General features: G+C 43.8%; 1 protein-coding gene across 6 annotated transcripts in view; it reads left to right on the top strand.

Annotated features, from left to right (window-relative positions):
• Nucleotides 1-24,249, top strand: part of LOC115206262 (breast carcinoma-amplified sequence 3-like) — a 356,706-nt gene that overhangs the window by 19,720 nt on the left and 312,737 nt on the right. For all 6 annotated transcript variants that reach the window (XM_029773020.1, XM_029773022.1, XM_029773019.1 and 3 more), the window contains exons 8-9: nt 15,124-15,231; nt 16,904-16,980. In XM_029773020.1, the coding sequence (XP_029628880.1) occupies nt 15,124-15,231; nt 16,904-16,980 (185 nt within the window). The remainder of the gene's footprint in view (nt 1-15,123; nt 15,232-16,903; nt 16,981-24,249) is intronic.

Genomic DNA, 24,249 nt, shown 5'->3' with positions numbered 1-24,249 from the left:
CTCCCCAATTTCGATCTTGTCTCATCGCTGCAACTCCCCAACGGGTTCAGGAGGCAAAGATCGAGTCATGCGTTCTCAGAAACATGCGCCGCCAAACAGCGCTTCTTAACACCCACCTGCTTAACCCGGAAGCCAGCTGCACCAAGGTGTCGGAGGAAACACTGTTCAACTGACAACCTCGTCAGCCTGCAGGAGCCCAGCCCGCCACAAGTAGTCGCTAGAGCGCGATGAGCCAAGTAAAGCCCTCCCCGGCCAAACCCTCCCCTATCCCGGACGATGCTGGGCTAATTGTGCGCCGCCCTATGGGACTCCCGATCACGGCCGGTTGTGATACAGCCTGTGTTCGAACCCGGGTCTGTTGTGACGCCTCTAGCGCTGCGATGCAGTGCCTTAGATCGCTGCACTACTCGGGAGGCCCCGAGCGGTGCTTTTTACACTACAAGCCCATACAGATCCGAAAATGTGATTATATATGTAATTCTATGTGCAAGCCCAGGGCTTTCCAATATTGAAAGAAGGTTTCTGTTCCTGATGACATCAAATAGTGTTACAGTCCATTAGCTCTCAAGCCAAATAAATAGCCTTTCTCTGGATGGGTCAAAGTTGAACTACGCCACACACACTTGTAATCCAGTTTCAACATGTGCTAACCATGGCTGCTGGTAACCATGACCACTGGTAGGTGTGATGTGCGTCAGTTGGCAACAAGGCATAGTTTTATTTTATTGGGCTCGCCTGTTTTCGAGGCTTCTCAGAAGTTAGTATATGTATGATGATAGATTCATGTCTGGTCTAGTCGTTGTATTTCTCTGGCCTCCCTCTCACTGATTGGTCACAGACAGACCCACAGTGGCACCAGATTGCACAACTAGTCAACGTGACTTACATACTCGGACTACGTCTGCAATGACACCCAATTTAGTAGTGCCCTATATAGGGATTGACTGTGTCATTTCAGATGAAGCCTTAACATGAGATCCCTTTCCCATCCATCCTTCCTCAAATGCCTGATTTAACAAGGAAACAACAGGTCAAGTAGTTGTTTTGATCTTTCACTAGAAATAATCAGGTCTGCAAGAGCTGAGATAAGGTAGTGCGTTAGTAACTCTCATTTTAGAGAGTGTTGAGTAAGCCAATCTGGCTGCATGTCAAGGTGCAGGGAGGAGCAGGGGAGAGGAGCAGGGAGAGGAGCAGAGGAGGGGAGCGGAGAGGGGCAGGTAAAAGAAGAGAGGAGATGAGCAGGGAGGAGAAGAGATGTGAAACTTCCATGTGCTAATGGAATGTCCTGTCTCTTTCGCCAGGGTGTCAATCTTTATGACGTTTTCCCATTTAAAATGTGTGGAAAGGAAGGGGAAGACAGGCTCGGGCCCTTGGTTGTACTGCCTCATATCGATGTTACGAGGTACAAATCTTAAGGCATTTGAAAGCTGGGTAATAACAGCACCACAAGCCCCCCCCCCCCCCCCCCCCCCCCCCCCCCCCCCCCCCCCCCCCAAATACATACACAGAGAGGGAGGAAGGCAAGGAGAGGGGAGATTAAGAAGATATCTGGCCCCTTGGGAAGCCGGAGGAGTGGGGAATGGCCCTGGCTGGTGGAGAGGGAGCAAAGGTAAGAGAGAGAACCACAGGCGACTGCTCTGCGCTCTTCTCTCCATACCCTGCCAAGGCTGCCGTGACCTCCCTCTTCCAGAACAGCGAAAACATAACTCGATATTTCCTCCCCAGGAAATGAAATAAGGAAGTCTGTCTTCGGCTGGGCTTTGATAGAGACCACCTTCCCCATGTTTTTAAAGGAACACTGCCTACTCCTCTGCTGCCTTCACCTCTCTCTCCTTCTGCCTCTGCCACCGATTCTGGCTCTGCCTGGCCCCTCTGCCTCTGTACTGCCTCTTTTACTCTTCTGGCTGTGTGCTGGCTGACACGGAGAGAGGGATACAAACAGGGAGGGTTTGGCTACTTCGCCCAGTGACTGACGCTCAGCACTAATTCTGAAAACATGCTTGCTGCTGAAAAGCCCAAACCCTGACATCTGGCTGAATGGCACATCCAGACTGGGGCCGTCCTGACCCCCGACCGACAGAAGTGTTTGGTAAATAACACTACATTAAAAGATGAGAGAAACTCCCCTATGGCCGCAGCACAGTTTTTCCGTTCGGGCCGTTCGTAAACTTACTAAGGTCCTCACACAATTTTTAGCATATAATCATTTTAAATAACAGCTTTTGTCAACCAGCAAAAAGGATGCCGGCTTGACACTTAAATGGAAAACAGATTGGAGTCTTGGCCGCGAGAGCAGCGCTGGTTTTGAAGTTGGTTCAGTCAGCTCTAGGCTTAGATTACAAGATTTGCAAATTAAAGGAAAACTAGAAAGTCAAAAAGCATCTGTGCCTATCCTTGTATTTGTGAACTTCTAGCCAGGCGCACTCAACATCATTTTATCAATGGAAAGGATTATGCGTTAAGCCAAAACAATTTATAGATCTAGTGATTTTCCTGACGGCAAAGTACATATGTGTCCCTTCACGCTCTGCGCCAGTGGGGGAATTAGTAAGGAATGCCTGTGTGCCATCCTGTAGCAGCCCCTGGGCTCTGGTCTGCCTCCTCCTCACATAGTATCTGGAAAGGATTTGTGTTTCCAGCCCCTGCTGCTGCTAGTCGTTGTTATTATTTTCTTTCATTTTAATTAGGTCCGCAGGTATTAACATTCAGAGCATTTTAAGACTGCTCTTTGTCATTGAATGCAAATCACAGAGGCAGGGGGTGGAGGGCGGAGGCATCTTAACTGTTTGTTGGTGTTTTTAGGAGTGGGAGCATACATACGCTCCCAGGGTAAAAGTTCAGCAGGGAAGAAGAAACCTGCTTTTGTTATCACTTTTTTTGCATCGCAAATGGCACCCTATTCCCTGTATAGTGCACTACTTCTGACCAGGGCCACTTCCTACCCTGTACGCCCACCCCCAAATCTCCAGATGCACAGAGGATGTGGGCATAGACTTTTATTTTTTATTATAATTTATTTTTGACAAATAAAGTCTTCTGTTACCATGGAGATTACGGATGGATTCGTATTTTCGGAGGCTTCCGGCCGGCCGGGACACATTGTGACTCCCCCGTGGGTGACGAAATGCTCACCATGGCTACCTACCAGACTGTAGCCAGTAGCAACCTGGAAACAGTCAGCACCAGTGAAGGAGGAGACCGTGCATGTTTTTCTTGGTTACTTGTACACTTTTATTTTATTCAATATTTAGCATAACCAGTGTTTTGGCTGCTGGACCTTTCAAGACATGGTTTCAGCACCAGGCCACAGCTCTCCATCTGGCCCCTGTAAACCTCCTCTGGCCCCTGTGAACCTCCCATGGACCTGTCCCTTAACTCACGGCTCGCGGGTCAAGGCTTTTCACACCTTAACAACCAGGCCGGTGTTATGTCCTTGATATCTCAATGTTCATTACAGACACATTTAGCACCCAGTTTTTAATCTGACGCAGGAAGATGAAAGCTATGTGTAATTTTAAATGACACCCGTCAACAACAAAGTGAGATTGATCCTACAAGAGAGGGATAATGTCATGTCCCTAATTTTGTCTTTATCCCAAAGCTTTATCCATTAAGTCCTGTTGTCACCTAATGCCTTTATATTAATTACAGTATTGCAGGGAAAACCCCACTCATTCCACCATACATTTTCAAAGAGACTTAAAGGAAAGCCTATTGTGGTTCTAAGCTGTGCTTTTCATTGCTATTTTCATGACAGGTTTAGCCGTGGTAAACGCGAGGTATCCCCCTCTAAAGTGTATTAAAGGGTAAATCTCAGAGCGTTTCTATTAAAGAGGCACCAGATTATGGGGATTTGGAGAAGTGACGCTTTTGAAAGCAGCATTAGGCCTTAGTCTCTATGATACACACCCTCACTCCCCAGCGGGGACACAGCTGCACTCACAGTGCTGTCTTGCGGTCCAGCCAACCACAGAATTTATTAAGATTAAGATAAAGCTCAAACAGGGACATTTTCTTTATTTCCTGCTTTTGTTAGTTTTCAATTTGTGGGTGGGAATGTCATGTTCTTGTTTTTAAGAGTTCTGATGAAATCATTCCAGAACCTTTTGTAATGGTAGTCTGTGAAAACGGGAATGCCTGTAATCTTATCTAAACCTCCTTTTTAATTTTAGGCCACACACACACTTACTTACACGTAGACTCACTCACTCACTCACTCACTCACTCACTCACTCACTCAGTGCTTTTTTCTGTCGGCCGAAAATATGTTCTGCCTCGCCAGTTTTCCCTTTCAAATAGGAAGTGAGTTTAAATGAAGTGGTATGTAGTGGAAGTGGCAGACAAACTGTTTTTACAGGGTCACAATGAGGCATAATTACTTTTCAGTCCACAGTTTATTCCGCTTTTTTGCAGTATGTTTTGTAGTCCTTTCATGAGAAATTTAATGTAAAAAATCAAATCAGGGCGTTTCAGTTTTGTAATACTGAAGGTGTTGTTCATCAACTTAGCCCCTATGTATTAATATGCCCCATATTTCTATTAAGGGAAGTAGCGTATTCTTTTCCCCAAATATAATTTCCAACTGCAATTACTTTGGTGTGTGAGGATGACAAGCAGTGAATGGATGGAAACCAGATGGAGTACCTCATCTGGTAAAGGAAAACCTCAGCATACTGTACCTCACTAGGGATTTGAACATGGCACTGTCTAGTTACCAATACATTCTCTACACCAGGAAGCTGCTGTTCTGCATGTGAGTAAGAAATGGACCAGGGGGATGCTATGCTGTTTAGCACACAGTCTCGTCTCTCCTGTCATGGTTAGGGTTAGCCCCGTGGGCCCTTGTCAGAAGTAGTGTACTATACTGTTTAAGTAATAGGGTACCATTTGGGATTCATCCATCTCGTGTCATGGATTCCTCTCGTGTCATGGATTCCTTCCCCTGTTGACCGTTCCTCTGAGACAGTCTAGTCCAGGTGCAGTTAACTTCTGCTTAGATCTGTGATCTGTCTGTCCTCTGTATGTTCCGTGCAGACTGGGACACTCGTATAACTCAAGGTCTCCAAGGATAGGAAGACCCAAGCCTTTTGAAGAGTTTTAAAGCAGTTTTCCTTATTTTCTTTTTTAAGATGCTGCAGGGCAGGTAGCCTATATCTGTATTGTTAATTACCGACAAGGCTCGTTGACATTTATTCAAAGCGCAATTGTTCATTTTTGTGTTGATAATGCAATATTACTTTATAGTAATATAATTTTAGTAGTATTCAATTCTCATCTGACACTTGACTGTAAAGCACAACTCCATGTGTTATCACAAAGTGCACTCCTCGGTAGTGTTCATAACCATTTTGGACAGAGGCAACATGTTGTGTATTTTACATCAAAGCATTTCAGTATAAAGCATACAGGTTGAATTACCTTGGTTTTAAAGCCCTGTCAGATTTTCAAGTATTTTTTGTTAATAATACCCTTTCTGGCTGACCTGTCGTGGTGTTGTTCAATCTTCCTTGTAGGTAGTCTGCCGTGAGTATATTGTTTAAACTTGAACATATGCTGCTATTTTTATAGTATTTTACTATAGGCTATTTGACACCACTGTGCTTCTAGGTGTCACAGCTGAAGTATAGGAGTGAAAGCACACTTGACCAGATGCTGTTTTTTGTATTAAATGTTTCCACTTAACAGGAAATTGGCAAATAAACAGTGAACTGACAAGAAGTACATTAAAAACAAGGCATGTGTTTTAGATGATAAATATTAATGTTCAGTCCATTACTGTTAAAGTCATAGTGGGGGGGCTTCTAAGCTGAGATATGAGTGATTTAGCTATTTGAATTTTAGGTATCAAAAACGTTTTTATTTGTAATTTGGCCGTTACTACTATAGCCCATAGAAACACATTGAATAACACGTTCTTAAATGGCAAATAAAATACAGTAAAAAAATAAATCATATGGAATACGATTTGAAGTGTCTGTCCTATATCGAGGAGATACTTTTGGTCATGTAGTGTATGTGGACACCTGCTAGTTGAACATCTCATTTGAAAATCATGGGCATTAATTTGGAGTTGGTCCCCTCCTTCGCTGCTATAACAGCCTCCACTCTCTTCTGGGAAGGCTTTCCACTAGATGTTGGAACATTGCTGCTGGTACTTGCTTCCATTCAGTCACAAGAGCATTAGTGAAGCAGAGCACTGATGTTGGGTGATTAGGCCTGGCTCGCAGTGAGCATTACAATTAATCCCAAATGTGTTTGATTGAGTTGAGGTCAGGGTACTGTGCAGGCCAGTCAAGTTCTTCCACACCGATCTTGACAAATCATTTCTGTATTGACCTCGCTTTTGTACACAGGGTCATTGTCATGCTGAAACAGGAAAGGTCCTTCGGGGCGGCAGGTAGCCTCGTGGTTAGAGCGTTGGACTAGAAACCGAAAGGTTGCAAGATCGAATCCCCAAGCTGACAAGGTAAAAATCTGTCGTTCTGCCCCTGAACAAGGTAGTTACCCGACTGTTCCCAGGCTGTCATTGAAAATAAGAATTGGTTCTTAACTGACATGCCTAGTTAAATAAAGGTTAAAAAAAACTGTTGCCACAAAGTTGGAAGCACAGAATCGTGTAGAATGTCATTGTATACTGTAGCGTTTAGTAGCCACCCTTTGCCTTGATGACAGCTTTGCACACAGCTTTTCACACCAGCTTCATGATGAATGCTTTTCCAACAGTCTTGAAGGAGTTCCCACATATGCTGAGCACTTGTTGGCTGCTTTTCCTTCACTCTGTGGTCCAACTCATCCCAAACCATCTCAATTGGGTTGAGGTCGGGTGATTGTGGAGGCCAGGTCATCTGATGCAGCCCTCCACCACTCTCCTTCTTGGTCAAATAGCCCTTACACAGCCTGGAGGTGTGTTTTGGGTCATTGTCCTTTTGAAAAACAAATGATGTCTTTGAAGATTCTCAAATATAAAATATATTTTGATATGTTTAACACTTTTTTTTATTTACTACATGATTCCATATGTTATTTCATAGTTTTGATGTCTTCACTATTATTCTACAATGCAGAACATAGTAAAAATAAAGAAAACACTGGCATGAGTAAATGTGCCCAAACTTTTGACTGATACTGTATGTATAAAACCCCTTATCTTTGTTGGCACAACTACCTCCATACTTCCATTCATTTGTATGGGTTACCTTTAGACAAGTCTTGGGACACTTGTGGGGGTCATAGAGCAAAACGAAGAACACTATCCTGTTTGCGTGAGTCTACCCTTTGGTCATATAATTTTTGTAGGACAAACCGTTTGGATGCTACAGTTTTCGAGATGTCTCCAGGTCTGACAAACAGAGAGTTAGCTCTGCCACTTTCCACAGCATAGATCTCTAGCTTAAACTGACTGTTTTTGATGTGGATTTTTGTATTATGTTACTTAGGTTGATGCACCGGTGTGCCAATAGACTAGGGTTTGACCAAGGGATTTGTGCAAGCACACACACACACACACACACACACACACACACTGGCGTGGCGATGTGTTTCCAATATGCTTGTTGGTGGTGAAGGTACTGAATGAGGAGGAAATGTATTTCTGGCAGGGCTGCAGACATGGAGCTGTGGTTGAACTTCTTACCCTAATTACTTTCCCGCTAATGCCAGCGGCGTGCCGGAATCACAGGCCCCCTCCCCGCCCCCCCGCGCTGCCTCTGATGTGGCCAGCGTTTGTTGTGTGTTGAGGGTTGTGTTCCACAGAGGAGGAGGGGAAAGGAGGACTGAGAAAGAAGGAGAAAGAGAGGGAGGGGTAGTCAGAGAGAGAAGGAAACTTAGTGAATATTGTGACAGAATTTGTCTCTTTTCTTCCAGTACCACCCACCTCACTTGATGCCTATGAAAATAGAGTAATTGTTTTCATGTGCGTGTGTGTAGAAGTAATTGTTATAAATCTATGACTCACCAGTCTGATCTCAGTCCAAAGATTAGTTCTACCAATTTGTCCAGGCTTTACTTGTAAGATGTTTTTCAAAACACTGCTATGTGAGATCAATACCAAGGCTCTTCTGTTAAGGAAAGAAAAACTCAAAAAAACATTGTTGCATCTTGAATGTTATTTTGTTTTTTTTCCCCAAAAAATATTTTCACTGATGGGTGTCAGTTTGGTCAGCATTTAACACCATTAGCTACCGGGATTTCTACCTATATGGTTCACCCGTAGTGTATGCACATCCAACAATTACCCAGATGATAGTATATAGATATAATAGAAATACTCTCTAGTCTTGGTCACTATTGTATAAAATGCACCCAAAGGCCTATAGTTTTGTACTGAAAGCCATTGGTTGATATGTAGGTGGTCTATGGCCCGGGTGGCATTCCTAGTCTCTGGGCACTCTGACCCTGTCCCCTCAGCCCTTCCAGCTGAGACTCCAGGGACCAGGCCCAGGCTGTATTTGTTTAGCGTTTCCACAGCTTGTAATTGTCTGTTCGTATTCAGGGAACTCGTAAAGGGCTCAGCTCTGAGCTGCAGTCGGAAACGTGGTGACGTCCCCCTCCTTGTAAATGCATTTATTTGCTTGCTTTTTAATTCCCCTTTAAGGCTTCCCCAGTTCCCCTGCTGTCTAGCCCACTGCAGCCCGCCACATGAAGTGTGCGGTTTTTATCCATCGGTTCCGCTCAGGTTCATAAAATAATAACCTTCCCGGTTCCGTCGACCAGAAGCCAGACGTTCCCTCCCGGAGAAGAAATGCAAGCCCAGCTCACAGCGCCGTCGTGTTGAAGCTAAAATAACAGATGTTAAAGACGTCTTTCATACAGAAAAAACACCCCCTCTAGTGATTTAAATGGCATCCATCTGACATAATGTACATAATAACCATTGTAAACTGACGTGTTGCTAAAATTAAGACTCTGCCTCGGTTGTAAAAGTCATATAACCGTTCTGTTGTGAATACGTTTTCCAAAATGGTACAGTAGCTAGTCTATAGCAGGCCAGGCAAAACAGAGCTGTGCTGTGCTGGATGGTCAAGAGACCCAGAAACATGGTGTCATCCCAAATGGCAGCCTATTCCCTATATAGTGCACTAATTTTGACCAGAGTTGGGCCCTGGTCAAAAGTAGTGCACTATATAGGGAATAGGGTGCCGTTTAGGACGTACACATGTCTGTTTTACTAGCTTGCCCAGTGGTGGTTTGAGGGGGAGATGGATGGATGTAGCAGGTGTGGATCTCTGTCTGGCTGCTTTACAGCCTACTACCCAGTAATTAGCAGTCATTTAGGATTACTGTTATATGAGGGAAACCCTTCATGTTAGAAGGGTTGTGAAGTTGACTTGGGCCAAGACCAACTGTTTCCACTTCAGCAGGCTTAGACTTTCCTCCGGAGGTCATGGCCGTTGCCTCAGTAGTGTGTGTGTGTACCTCTATTTCAGTGTGTGTGTGTGTGTGTATGTGCTTTTTTTATGATTTTACAATCTCATCTATCGCTCTCCCCCACTCAATCTTTTTCTCTCTACCTCGCTCTCTCTCCCAACCGCTTCAGTCTCCTTCCCACTCTCTGCATCAATTCAGACTAAAAAGGCCAATCCCAGTAAATAGTAATTGACACATTGATCTCATAGGCCGTAATAACAGTCCTATTACTGAGGCGGAGGAGGGCGCTCAGTGTCACCTTAACATGTTACTGGACTGACATCTAGCCCTGATCAATGATAATGATGATTTAGCCTGGCTTTCAACCCACGCCTCCGCAGCCCCGTCCAGGAAATCACATTACAGCTGATCCTGCCCTGGCTCCATTAGAACACCACCATTTGTTAAAATACTGCCCAGGCCAAAACAATTCAACCGGGGGCCATTTTGATTCTGTAATAGAGGGACAGGCGGGCCATCATTGTCCCCATGAGTGAATCAATCCGGGCGCCTGTTATTTCGTAAAAAGCATTTGGATTAGATTGATCTGACCCCGGTGATAACGCTGAAATCGATGGAGGAGCCGCCAGAAAACAAGTTAGGAGAAGTTATATTTTTCTATTAATCTCAATTCTTGTACTCAGTTTGGTAATGCTATCCTTGCTGTGCCAGAGAGTATCATAATATGCCTTAGTGTAAGGCCTGCTGCAGATCAGTATTAGGTCCGGCTGCTAAGGACAACTGAATGGAGGTCACCCAGAACTCTTGTCACCTCCTTTGTCTTCCCCATTGCCTCTTACAGGAAATGACAGGGGAAATGCGCGCACACAACGTCAGACACTCCAGACACTCCCGCTGGTACATACACCAGACGCTCACACACAGACAGACTTGCGTGCGCACACAAACATGCAGTGTCAGGCATGCACACACACACACACACACACACGGACACTGTGTCTCTGGCTGGGCTGAGAGATCTGAGGGCTCCCATGGCGCCAGTGCTGTGGCTGAATGTCCAGCCACTGGCTTGGGAAACTTTCCTAAACAGCTAGAGAGAGAGAGTGAGTGTGTGTTGGGTGTTGCCTCTGTGTCAGTGGGTGTGTGGAGCTGTGTCTGCGGCGTCTGCCCAAGCTCTGTGGAGTGGTGCTGCTTCCACGCACACACTAATCCCCTTGATCAAGAGGTGAGCATCCTTTTTAGGGAGTGGACAGTGGCTGCGCCCAAAGTAGTGCACTTTATGGGGAATAGGGTGTCATTTGAGATGCTTTTCTCCCTAGAGGTTACTCTAGGTATGATGCACATTGAAATCTTATTGATGATGTTATTAAATATTTTGAGAGAGGCTAGTAGTGTGTTAGAAGCTCATGGAGTCACTATAGAATAGGGACTAGGCATTGTTTCTGGACAAAAACTATAGGTAACTGCCAAAATAAAGGAAACGCCAACATAGTGCCTTAATAGGGCGTTGGGCCACCACGAGCCAGAACAGCTTCAATGTGCTTTTGTCTGGAACTCTATTGGAGGGATGCGAGACCATTCTTTCACGTCTAAATCCATCGTTTGGTGTTTCGTTGATGGTGGTGGAAAACGCTGTCTCAGGCGCCGCTCCAGAACCTCCCATAAGTGTTCAACTGGGTTGAGATCTTGTGACTGAGACACACACACCCTTTAAACTCGCTTGGCTCCTTTTGAGACCCCTCTTTCAGTCACAGATCTCTTCTAACCGTTAGTGCTGAGTGATTAACCTAAATGTTGGTTTTTAAACTACTAACTGACCGATGCCTGTTCAATTATTTGACTTATATTTCATTCGTTTTTTTTCTGTGAGCTCAATGCGCACATCGCACAGGTTCTCTAGAGTTAAATCAGATCCAGCCTGAACTATGCTATGTAGTAGGGAGTTGTAGTTTCCAACAGGCCAATATTCTACATAGTTTAGTGCCAAAAACATGGTTATTAACTAAAATGACCATAATCCATTGTGCATCTACTTGTCCAGATTATTTTACGCCTGCTACAGAAGAGAGAATCCACAATCATGAGGTGTTAGAGAGCAGCTGTTGCTTCGCAATTTATCTCTACCTGAAAATACATAATCTAAGTGATTGATGGTATTCAGCAGTCATAAGTATGCCTTATTTACTTTGAACTACAAAATAGTGATTTTGTCAGACAGAATAGGCAGCAGCTTTAAAGAGCTGAGATGATGACTTGGAATGAAATAATAAAGTAATCAAATGAAACATGTAATATACACAACTGAAATATTTTATTAAACTGAAGTAATGATTAATAAGTAATGGTTAATAAGTGATAAGCAGTAATGGGCAGTCACTACCATCATGGGACTTTTATTCATTGTTTTATTCAGTGTTACAGCATTCAACCCATGTAATGCATAGAGCATTTAATAAAAGTAATCGAAAACCGTAATTGTTTTAATAATTGAACCGAAACCGAACAAACCTCAAAAAGCACTAATCACTCAGCACGACTAGGCATGGTAGCCAAAATAATGGACGACTGGGCATTTTTATACATGAGCCTAAGCATATAGGGATGTTAATTGCTTAATTAACTAAGGAACTACACCTATGTGGAAGCACCTGCTTTCAATATATACAGTACCAGTCAAAAGTTTAGACACACCTACTCATTCCAGGGTTTTTATTTTATTTTTTACTTTTTCTACATTGTAGAATAGTAGTGAAGACATCAAAACTATGTAATAACACCTATAGAATCATGTAGTAACCAAAAAAGTGTGAAACAAATCAAAATATATTTTATATTTGAGATTCTTCAAATAGCAACCCTTTGCCTGAATGACAGCTTTGCTCACTCTTGGCATTCTCTCAACCATCTTCTTGAGTTAGTAACCTGGAAAGCATTTCAATTAACCTTGTTAATTTGTGGAATTTCTTTCCTTAATGCGTTTGAGCAAATCAGTTGTGTTGTGACAAGGTAGAGGTGATAGAAGGAAAGAGAAATGACAGTCCATCATTACTTTATGACAGGAAAGTCAGTCGATCTGGAAAATTTCAAGAACTTTGACATTTTTTTCAAGTGCAGTCGCAAAAACCATCAAGCGCTATGAAGAAAATGGCTCTCATGAGGACCACCACAGGAAAGGAAGACCCAGAGTTACCTGCTGCAGAGGATAAGTTCATTAGAGTTAACTGCACCTCAGATTGCAGCCCAAATAAATGCTTCACAGTGTTCAGGTAAGACACATCTCAACATCAACTGTTCAGTGGAGACTGTGTGAATCAGTCCTTCATGGTTGAATTGCTACAAAGAAACCACTACTAAAGGACACCAATAATAATAAGAAGAGACTTGCTTGGGCCAAGAAACACGAGCAATGGATATTAGACCGGTGGAATCTGTCCTTTGGTCTGAAGAGTCCAAATTGTAGATTTTTGGTTCCAACTGCTGTGGCATTGTGATACGCAGAGTAGGTGAACGGATGTTCTCCACATGTGTGGTTCCCACTGTGAAGCATGGAGGAGGTGTGGGGGTGCTTTACTATTCCCTGTATAGTGCACTACTTTTGACCAGGGCCCTATTCCCTATATAGTGCACTACTTTTGACCAGGGCCTTATTCCCGGGTCTGTGATTTATTTAGAATTCAAGGCACACTTAACCAGCATGGCTACCACAGCATTCTGCAGCGATACGACATCCCATTTGGTTTGCGTAGTGGGACTATAACAAGACAATGACCCAACACACCTCCAGGCTGTGTAAGGGCTATTTATTCAAGAAGGAGAGTGATGGAGTGCTGCGTCAGATTACCTGACCTCCACAATCACCCGACCTCAATCCAATTCAGATTGTTTGGGATGAATTGGACTGCAGAGTGATGGAAAAGCAGTGCTCAGAATATGTGGGAGCTCCTTCAAGACTGTTGGAAGAGCATTCCTCATGAAGCTGGCTGAGAGAATGCCAAGTGTGTGCAAAGCTGTCATCAAGGCAAAGGGTGGCTACTTTGAAGAATTTCAAATATAAAATATATTTTGATTTGTTTAACACTTTCTAGTTACTACATGATTCTATGTTTTTTTGTTGTTGTTGTGATGTCTTCACTATTATTCTACAATGTAGAAAATAGTACAAATAAAGAATAACATTGAATGACTAGCTGTTTCCAAACTTTTGACTGGTACTGTACTTGGTATCCCTCATTTACTCAAGTGTTTCCTTTATTTTGGCAGTTACCTGCATGTCTCCCCTTATGTCTGCAACAGGACTTAATGAGTGTTTTTGTACTACCCAGTCCCCAGGCAGACATGGAGCCAGAACATCACACAGCCTGAGTTCACCAACACTAATACTGCTTGGCATTTGCTGTAGCGACAAGACTCAATATAGCCAGTCTACACACGGCTAACACGAACCAACAGCAGTTAAACAAGACCCATGACTACTGACCAAGAGCGAGGACAAGGAAAAGAGAACAGGAGAGAGAAAAACATTGAGAGAGGGGAGCGAAAGAGGAAGAGCGCGAGGGAGAGGAGGGGGAGAGCGAATTAATTAGAGAGACAAGATGGAGAAGAAGCGAGAGAGATTGATGCAGGCAGACTGGCTTCTCTATCATCGGCTCCATTCTAAGATTCCCTCATTGGAAGAATTATGACAAATGAAGCCCTCTCTGGTTCTCCATGACTGCGACTCAGGGCTATCAAGTAGCACATGGACAGTCCCTGCAGCTTTTTGCCATTCAACTCTCCCCTAAGTTTTTCCATGTTCCCGGCGCTTTGCGGACAGTTTAAGATGTCTTGGCTGCTTTGTGATGCCTGATGTGTGCATATTTTGAAACGGGGTAATTTTCTCAACGCTTCGGCCACAGTATTTCATCCACTGTTTGCATTTGTCAGAGAGAGGCCTGAATGGAAAGAGCAGATATTTTCCACCATAAAGAAGAGAAATAGTGGCCTGTTGGTCGGTCTGTTCGGTTGTTTTGAGTGATTGGGAACACAGACCGACATTACAACCTAATTGATGCGTGCAGCCCAGTGCTGGTCAGTGGAGTAGAAGTAGTGTTGCAGGAGATAGGATCGGAATTTTGTATTCTTAACTTTTTGTGTCAGTAGGCTAGGCTGAAACAAGCCCTGAATGCTGATTGGCTGACAGCTGTGGTATATCAGACCGTAATCCACAGGTATGACAAATCATTTATTTTTACGTTGGTAAGCAGTTTATAATAGCAATAAGGCACTTTGGGTGTTTGTGGTATATGGCCACTATACCACAGCTAAGTGCTGTATCCAGGCACTCCGCGTTGTGTAGTGATTAAGGGGGGGGAGCGAGAGAGATTGCCCACAATTAAAAAAAACAAAAAAACAATTTTGATCAACTCCCATGTCTATTGGGTGAAATACCAGTGTGCCATCACAGCAGCAAGATTTGTGACCTGTTGCCACAAGGGCAACCAGGGAAGAACAAGCACCATTGTAAATACAACCCATATTTGTTTAACTATTTGCACATATGACATTTGTAATGTCTTTATTCTTCTGGAACTTTTGTGAGTGTAATGTTTACTGTTAATTCATATTGTTTATTTCGCTTTTGTTTATCTAGTTCACTTGCTTTGGCAATGTGAACATTTCCCATGCCAATAAAGCCCTTGAATTGAGAGAGAAATCCTTGAAAATATCTGTCTATTTTGTACTGAATGTGTCAAATAACGGATGTGTTTCTGTGCCTAGGACGAGCCCCCCATACTGCTGTGTGGACCTGTACTCTCTAAGGACAGGGGAGATGGTCAAGTCCATCCAGTTCAAGACGCCCATCTATGACCTGCACTGCAACAAGGAGTATGTATGGGGGCATCACTTTTTGCATTCATATAAATACACTGCTCAAAAAAATAAAGGGAACACTTAAACAACACAATGTAACTCCAAGTCAATCACACTTCTGTGAAATCAAACTGTCCACTTAGGAAGCAACACTGATTGACAATAAATTTCACATGCTGTTGTGCAAATGGAATAGACAACAGGTGGAAATTATAGGCAATTAGCAAGACACCCCCAATAAAGGAGTGGTTCGGCAGGTGGTGACCACAGACCACTTCTCAGTTCCTATGCTTCCTGGCTGATGTTTTGGTCACTTTTGAATGCTGGCGGTGCTATCACTCTAGTGGTAGCATGAGACGGAGTCAACAACCCACACAAGTGGCTCAGGTAGTGCAGCTCATCAAGGATGGCACATCAATGCGAGCTGTGGCAAGAAGGTTTGCTGTGTCTGTCAGCGTAGTGTCCAGAGCATGGAGGCGCTACCAGGAGACAGGCCAGTACATCAGGAGACGTGGAGGAGGCCGTAGGAGGGCAACAACCCAGCAGCAGGACCGCTACCTCCGCCTTTGTGCAAGGAGGAGCAGGAGAAGCACTGCCAGAGCCCTGCAAAATGACCTCCAGCAGGCCACAAATGTGCATGTGTCTGCTCAAACGGTCAGAAACAGACTCCATGAGGGTGGTATGAGGGCCCGACGTCCACAGGTGGGGGTTGTGCTTACAGCCCAACACCGTGCAGGACGTTTGGCATTTGCCAGAGAACACCAAGATTGGCAAATTCGCCACTGGCGCCCTGTGCTCTTCACAGATGAAAGCAGGTTCACACTGAGCACATGACAGAGTCTGGAGATGCCGTGGAGAACGTTCTGCTGTCTGCAACATCCTCCAGCATGACCGGTTTGGCAGTGGGTCAGTCATGGTGTGGGGTGGCATTTCTTTGGGGGGCCGCACAGCCCTCCATGTGCTCGCCAGAGGTAGCCTGACTGCCATTAGGTGCCGAGATGAGATCCTCAGACCCCTTGTGAGACCATATGCTGGTGCGGTTGGCCCTGGGTTCCTCCTAATGCAAGACAATGCTAGACCTCATGTGGCTGGAGTGTGTCAGCAGTTCCTGCAAGAGGAAGGCATTGATGCTATGGACTTGCCCGCCCGTTCCCCAGACCTGAATCCAATTGAGCACATCTGGGACATCATGTCTCGCTCCATCCACCAACGCCACGTTGCACCACAGACTGTCCAGGAGTTGGCGGATGCTTTAGTCCAGGTCTGGGAGGAGATCCCTCAGGAGACCATCCGCCACCTCATCAGGAGCATGCCCAGGCGTTGTAGGGAGGTAGTACAGGCACGTGGAGGCCACACACACTACTGAGCCTCATTTTGACTTGTTTTAAGGACATTACATCAAAGTTGTATCAGCCTGTAGTGTGGTTTTCCACTTTAATTTTGAGTGTGACTCCAAATCCAGACCTCCATGGGTTGATAAATTGGATTTCCATTGATTATTTTTGTGTGATTTTGTTGTCAGCACATTCAACTATGTAAAGGATAAAGTATTTCATAAGATTATTTCTTTCATTCAGATCTAGGATGTGTTGTTTAAGTGTTCCCTTTATTTTTTTGAGCAGTATATATTGTAGTTTCATGTTATATGAATATCACATATTGTTTGTAATTTTCCTGGTTCTTGTAGGATTCTAGTTGTCGCCCTGCAGGAGAAGATTGCTGCATTCGACAGCTGTACCTTCACCAAGAAGTTCTTTGTTACAAGTAAGGAGCTGGGACTGTGTGTGTATCCTTAATGGCACCCGATGGTGCCTGGTCAAAAGTAGTGCACTATAGACCAGGGCCCTATTCCCTATATAGTGCACTACTTTTGACCAGGGCCCTATTCCCTATAAATTAGTGCACTATATAGTAGAGGTCGACCAATTAATCGGAATGGCCGATTTAATTAGGGCCGATTTTCAAGTTTTCATAACAATCGGAAATCGGTATTTTTGGACACTGATTTGGCCGTTTTTTAAAATTTATTATTATTATTTTTTTAAATAATAAAAAAAAGTACACCTTTATTTAACTAGGCAAGTCAGTAAAGAGAACATTCTTATTTTCAATGACGGCCTAGGAACGGTGGGTTAACTGCCTTGTTCAGGGGCAGAACGACAGATTTTTACCTTGTCAGCTCGGGGATTCAATCTTGCAACCTTACGGTTAACTAGTCCAACGCTCTAACCACCTGCTTTACATTGCACTCCACGAGGAGCCTGCCTGTTACCCGAATGCAGTAAGAAGCCAAGTTAAGTTGGTAGCGAGCATTAAACTTACCTTATAAAAAACAATCAATCAATCATAATCACTAGTTAACTACACATGGTTGATGATATTACTAGTTTATCTAGCCTGTCCTGCGTTGCAAATAATCGCTTAGGTACAAGTTGCTCCAACGTGTACCTAACCATAAACATCAATGCCTTTCTTAAAATCAATACACAAGTATATATTTTTAAACCTGCATATTTAGTTAATATTGCCTGCTAACATGAATTTCTTTTAACTAGGGAAAATGTGTCACTTCTCTTGCAACAGAGTCAGGGTATACGCAGCAGTTTGGGCCGCCTGGCTCGTTGCGAACTGTGAAGACTATTTCTTCCTAACAAAGACAGCCGACTTCGCCAAACGGGGGATGATTTAACAAAAGCGCATTTGCGAAAAAAGCACAATCGTTGCACGACTGTACCTAACCATAAACATCAATGCCTTTCTTAAAATCAATACATAGAAGTATATATTTTTAAACCTGCATATTTGCTAAAAGAAATCCAGGTTAGCAGGCAATATTAACCAGGTGAAATTGTGTCACTTCTCTTGCGTTCATTGCATGCAGAGTCAGGGTATATGCAACAGTTTGGGCCGCCTGGCTTGTTGCGAACTAATTTGCCAGAATTTACGTAATTATGACATAACATTGAAGGTTGTGCAATGTAACAGGAATATTTAGACTTAGGGATGTTTATTATATTATAATTAATTCTATGATTTGATAGAGCAGTCTGACTGAGCGGTGGTAGGCAGCAGGCTCGTAAGCAGTCATTCAAACAGTACTTTCGTGCGTTTTGCCAGCAGCTCTTCGCTGTGCTTCAAGCATTGCGCTGTTTATGACTTCAAGCCTATCAACTCCCGAGATTAGGCTGGTGTAACCGATGTGAAATGGCTAGCTAGTTAGCGGGGTGCGCGCTAATAGCGTTTCAAACGTCACTCGCTCTGAGACTTGGAGTAGTTGTTTCCCCTTGCTCTGCATGGGTAACGCTGCTTCGAGGGTGGCTGTTGTCGATGTGTTCCTGGTTTAAGCCCAGGTAGGAGCGAGGAGAGGGACGGAAGCTATACTGTTACACTGGCAATACTAAAGTGCCTATAAGAACATCCAATAGTCAAGGTATATGAAATACAAATCGTATAGAGAGAAATAGTCCTATAATTCCTATAATAACTACAACCTAAAACTTCTTACCTGGGAATATTGAAGACTCATGTTAAAAGGAACCACCAGCTTTCATATGTTCTCATGTTCTGAGCAAGGAACATAACCGTAAGCTTTCTTACATGGCACATATTGCACTTTTACTTTCTTCTCCAACACTTTGCTTATGCATTATTTAAACCAAATTGAACATGTTTCATTATTTATTTGAGGCTAAATTGATTTTATTGATGTATTATATTAAGTTAAAATAAGTGTTCATTCAGTATTGTTGTAATTGTCATTATTACAAATAAAAAAAATTGGCCGATTTTTAATCGGTATCAGCTTTTTTTTGGGGCCCTCCAATAATCGGTATCGGTATCGGCGTTAAAAAAAAAATCATAATCGGTCAACCTCTACTATATAGGGAATAGGGCCTTGTTCCCGATTCTCATGAGAGCCGGTTTCATCATAGCGCTTGATGGTTTTTGCGACTGCACTTGAAGAAATGTTCAAATTTCTTGAAATTTTCCATATTGACTGACCTTCATGTCTTAAAGTAATGATGGACTGTCATTTCTCTTTACTTATTTGAGCTATTCTTGCCATAATATGGACTTGGTCTTTTACCAAATAGGGCTATCTTCTGTATGCCCACTATTATTCTCTGTTCTGTTAATTTTCCCTATTCGCTCTGTCCTTCCCTCCCTGTTCATTTTATTTTATGTGGCTCTCAAACTGGAAGAAAATTCTCAACAATCATTTTTACAGGCTAAATTCCTGTCCAATCATTCAAAATGGTAAAATTTCCGTTTCATTACAAGGGTTCTATTTCTTGCGGCCCTATTTCTTGCGGCCCGGTCTCTGACTTTCTCCCTATAGGCTGTTTTGTCGTTGTCAGTGATCAGCCAATCAGTGTTGTCACAACACAATTGATTGGCTAAAAAAAATCCACAAATTAACAAGGCACACCTGTTAATTGAAATGCATTCCTGGTGACTAACTCATGAAGCTGGTTGACAGAATGCCTTGATGACAGCTTTGCACACTCTAGGCAAAGGGTGGCTATTTGAAGAATCTCAAATATAAAATATTGTGATTTGTTTCACACTTTTTTGGTTACTACTTCATTCTATAGGTGTTATTACATAGTTTTGATATCTTCACTGTTATTCTGCAATGTAGAAAATAGTAAAAAATAAAGAAAAATCCTTGAATGAGTAGGTTTTCTAAAACCTTTGACCGGTAGTGTAGGTAGAGTTATTAAAGTGACTATGCATAGATAACAACAGAGAGTATCAGAGGGGGGTAGAAGCTGTTTAGAAGCCTCTTGGACCTGGACTTGGCGCTCCGGTACCGCTTGCCATGTGGTAGCAGAGAGAACAGTCTATGACTATTGTGGCTGGAGTCTTCGACAATTTGTAGGGCCTTCCTCTGACACCACCTGGTATAGAGGTCCTGGATGGCAGGAAGTGATGTACTGGACCATACGCACTACCCTGTGTAGTGCCTTGCGGTCAGATGCCAACCAGTTGCCATACCAGGCAGTGATGCAACCAGTCAGGATGCTCTCTATGGTGTAGCTGTAGAACCTTTGGAGGATCTGAGGACCCATGCCAAATCTTTTCAGTCTCCTGAGGGGGAATACATTTTGTCATGCCATCTTCACCAATGTCTTGGTGTGTTTGCTCAATTTTTAGTTTGTTGTTGATGTGGACACCAAGGAACTTGAAGCTCTCAACCTGCTCCACTACTGCCCCGCCGATGAGAATGGGGGCGTGCTCGGTCCTCCTTTTCCTGTAGTCCACAATCATCTCCTTTGTCTTGATCACGTTAAGGGAGAGGTTGTTGTCCTGGCACCACCCGGCCCGGTCTCTGACTTTCTCCCTATAGGCTGTTTCGTTGTTGTCAGTGATCAGGCCTACCACTGTTGTCATTGGCAAACTTAATGATGGTGTTGGAGTCGTGCCTGGCCGTACAGTCATGAGTGAACATGGAGTACAGGAGGGGACTGAGCACACATCCCTGAGGGGCCCCTGTGTGGAGGATCAGTGTGGCGGATGTGTTGTTACCTACCCTTACCACCTGGGGGCAGCCTGTCAGGAAGTCCAGGATCCAGTTGCAGAGGGAGGTGTTTAGTCCCAGGGTCCTTAGCTTATCGGAGGGCCTGTTGTCAGGACTTCTGGCAGTCTCTATGGGCGTGCCACAGGGTTCAATTTTCGGGCCAACTCTTTTCTTTTTATATATCAATGATGTCGCTCTTGCTGCTGGTGATTCTCTGATCCACCTCTATGCAGACGACACCATTCTGTATACATCTGGCCCTTCTTTGGACACTGTGTTAACAAACCTCCAAACGAGCTTCAATGCCATCAAACATTCCTTCTGTCGCCTCCAACTGCTATTAAAAGCTAGTAAATCTAAATTGCATGCTCTTCAACTGATTGCTGCCCACACCCGCCTGCCCGACTAGCATCACTGCTCCGGACGGTTCTGACTTAGAATATGTGGACAACTACAAATATCCTAGGTGTCTGGTTAGACTGTAAACTCTCCTTCCTGACTCACATTAAGCATCTCCAATCCAAAATTAAATCTAGAATCAGCTTCCTATTTTGCAATAAAGCCTCCTTCACTCATGCTGCCAAACATACCCTCGTAAAACTGACTGTCCTTCCGATCCTTGACTTTGGCGATGTCATTTACAAAATAGCCTCCAACACTCCACTCAGCAAATTGGATGCAGTCTATCACAGTGCCATCCATTTTGTCAACAAAGCCCCATAATCTACCCACCACTGCGACCTGTATGCTCTCGTTGGCTGGCCCTCGCTTCATATTCGTCGCCAAACCCACTGGCTTCAGGTCATCTATAAGTCTTTGCTAGGAAAAGCCCTGCCTTATCTCAGCTCACTGGTCACCATAGCAACACCCACCGGTAGCACGCGCTCTAGCAGGTAGATTTCACTGGCATCCCCAAAGCCAACACCTCGTTTTGCCGTCTTTCCTTTCAGTTCTCTGCTGCCAATGACTGGAACGAATTGCAAAAGTCACTGAAGCTGGATATTTATGTCCCTCACTGTAAGCATCAGCTGTCAGACCTGCTTACTGATCACTGTACCTGTACACAGCCCATCTGTAAATAGCACACCCAACTACATCATCCCCATGTTGTTATTTAGTTATTTCTGCTCTTTTGCACCCCAGTTTCTCTACTTGCACATCTATCACTCCAGTGTTAATGCTAAATTGTAATTATTTTGCCTCTATGGCCTATTTATTTCCTTACCTCCCTAATCTTCCTACATTTGTAATATTGTGTTATTGGCTGTACGTTTGTTTATCCCATGTGTAACTCTGTGTTGTTGTCTTTGTCGCTTTGCTTTATCTTGGCCATGTCGCGGCCCACCTGGTTAATTAAAGGTGAAATAAATAAATAAAAATTGAGTTTAGAGGCACTATGGTGTTAAACGCTCAGCTGTAGTCAATGAATAGCATTCTCACATAGATGTGAGAATTTCCTACCTTTTGTCCAGGTAGGAAAGGGCAGTGTGGAGTGCAATAGAGATTGCATCATCTGTGGTTCTGTTAGGGCGGTATGCAAATTGGAGTGGGTCTAGGGTTTCTGAGATAATGGTGTTGTGAGCCATGACCGGCCTTTCAAAGCATTTCATGGCTAAAGACGTGAGTACTACGGGTCGGTAGTCATTTAGGCAGGCAATCATTTACCTTAGTGTTCTTGGGCACAGGGACTATGGTGGCTGCTTAATACATGTTGGTATTACAGACTCAGACAGGGAGAGGTTGAAAATGTCAGTGAAGACACTTGCCAGTTGGTCAGCGCATGCTCACAGTACACATCCTGGTAATCCGTCTGGCTCTGCGGCCTTGTGAATGTTGACCTGTTTTAAGGCCTTACTCACATCGGCTGCGGAGAGCATGATCTCAGTCTTTTGGAACAGATGGTGCTCTCATGCATCTTTCAGTGTTATTTGCCTCGAAGCAAGCATTGAAGTAGTTTAGCTTGTCTGGTAGGCTTGTGTCACTGGGCAGCTCTCGGCTGTGCTTCCCTTTGTAGTCTGAAATGATTTGTAAGCTCTGCCGCATCCGGCGAGCGTCAGAGCCGGTGTAGTACGATTCGATCTTTGTCCCGTATTGACGCTTTGCCTGTTTGATGGTTTGTCAGAAGGCATAGCGGGATTTTTGATAAGCTTCGGGGTTAGAGTCCAGCTCCTTGAAAGCAGCAGCTCTTTCCTGTAGCTCAGTGCAGATGTTGCCTGTAGTCCATGGCTTCTGGTTGGGTATGTACAGTTGAAGTTGGAAGTTTACATACACTTAGGTTGGAGTCATTAACTTGTTTTTCAACCACTCCACCAATTTCTTGTTAACAAACTATAGTTTTGGCAAGTCGGTTAGGACATCTACTTTGTGCATGACACAAGTACATTTTCCAACAATTGTTTACAGACAGATTATTTCACTGTATCACAATTCCAGTGGGTCAGAAGTTTACATACACTAAGTTGACTGTGCCTTTAAACAGCTTGGAAAATACCAGAACATGATGTCATAGCTTTAGACGCTTCTGATAGGCTAATTAACATCTGAGTCAATTGGAGGTGTACCTGTGGATGTATTTCAAGGCCTTCCTTCAAACTCAGTGCCTCTATGCTTGACATCATGGGAAAATCAAAAGAAATCAGCCAAGACCTCTGAAACAAAATTGTAGACCTCCACAAGTCTGGTTCATCCTTGGGAGCAATTTCCAAATGCCTGAAGGTACCACGTTCATCTGTACAAACAATAGTACGCAAGTATAAACACCATGGGACCACACAGCTGTCATACCGCTCAGGAAAGAGACGCGTTCTGTCTCCTAGAGATGAATGTACTTTGGTGCGAAAAGTGCAAATCAATCCCAAAACAACAGTAAAAGACCTTGTGAAGATGCTGGAGGAAACATGTACAAAAGTGTCTATATCCACAGTAAAACTTGTCCTATGTCAACATAACCTGAAAGGCCGCTCAGCAAGGAAGAAGCCATTGCTCCAAAACCGCCATAAAAAGGCAATACTACGGTTTGCAACTGCACATGGAGACAAAGATTTTACTTTTTGGAGAAATGTCCTCTGGTCTGATGAAACAAAAATAGAACATTTTGGCCATAATGACCATCGTTATGTTTGGAGGGAAAAGGGGGAGGCTTGCAAGCCGAAGAACACCGTCCCAACCGTGAATCACGGGGGTGGCAGCATCATGTTGTGGAGGTGCTTTGCTGCAGGAGGGACTGGTGCACTTCACAAAATAGATGGCATCATGAGGCAGAAAAATGATGTGGATATATTGAAGCAGCATCTCAAGTCATCAGTCAGGAAGTTAAATCTTGGTTGCCAATGGGTCTTCCAAATGGACAATGACCCCAAGCATACTTCCAAAGTTGTGGCAAAATGGCTTAAGGACAACAAAGTCAAGGTATTGGAATGGCCATCACAATGCCTTGATCTCAATTCTACAGATAATGTGTGGGCAGAACTGAAAAAGCGTGTGTGAGCAAGGAGGGCTACCAACCTGACTCA

The sequence above is a fragment of the Salmo trutta genome, chromosome 13 (assembly GCF_901001165.1).
Source record: "Salmo trutta chromosome 13, fSalTru1.1, whole genome shotgun sequence".
In the NCBI taxonomy this organism is placed as follows: domain Eukaryota; kingdom Metazoa; phylum Chordata; class Actinopteri; order Salmoniformes; family Salmonidae; genus Salmo; species Salmo trutta.
Note: the sequence above shows the minus strand (reverse complement) of the source record. Positions and strands in the feature narration are given on the sequence as shown.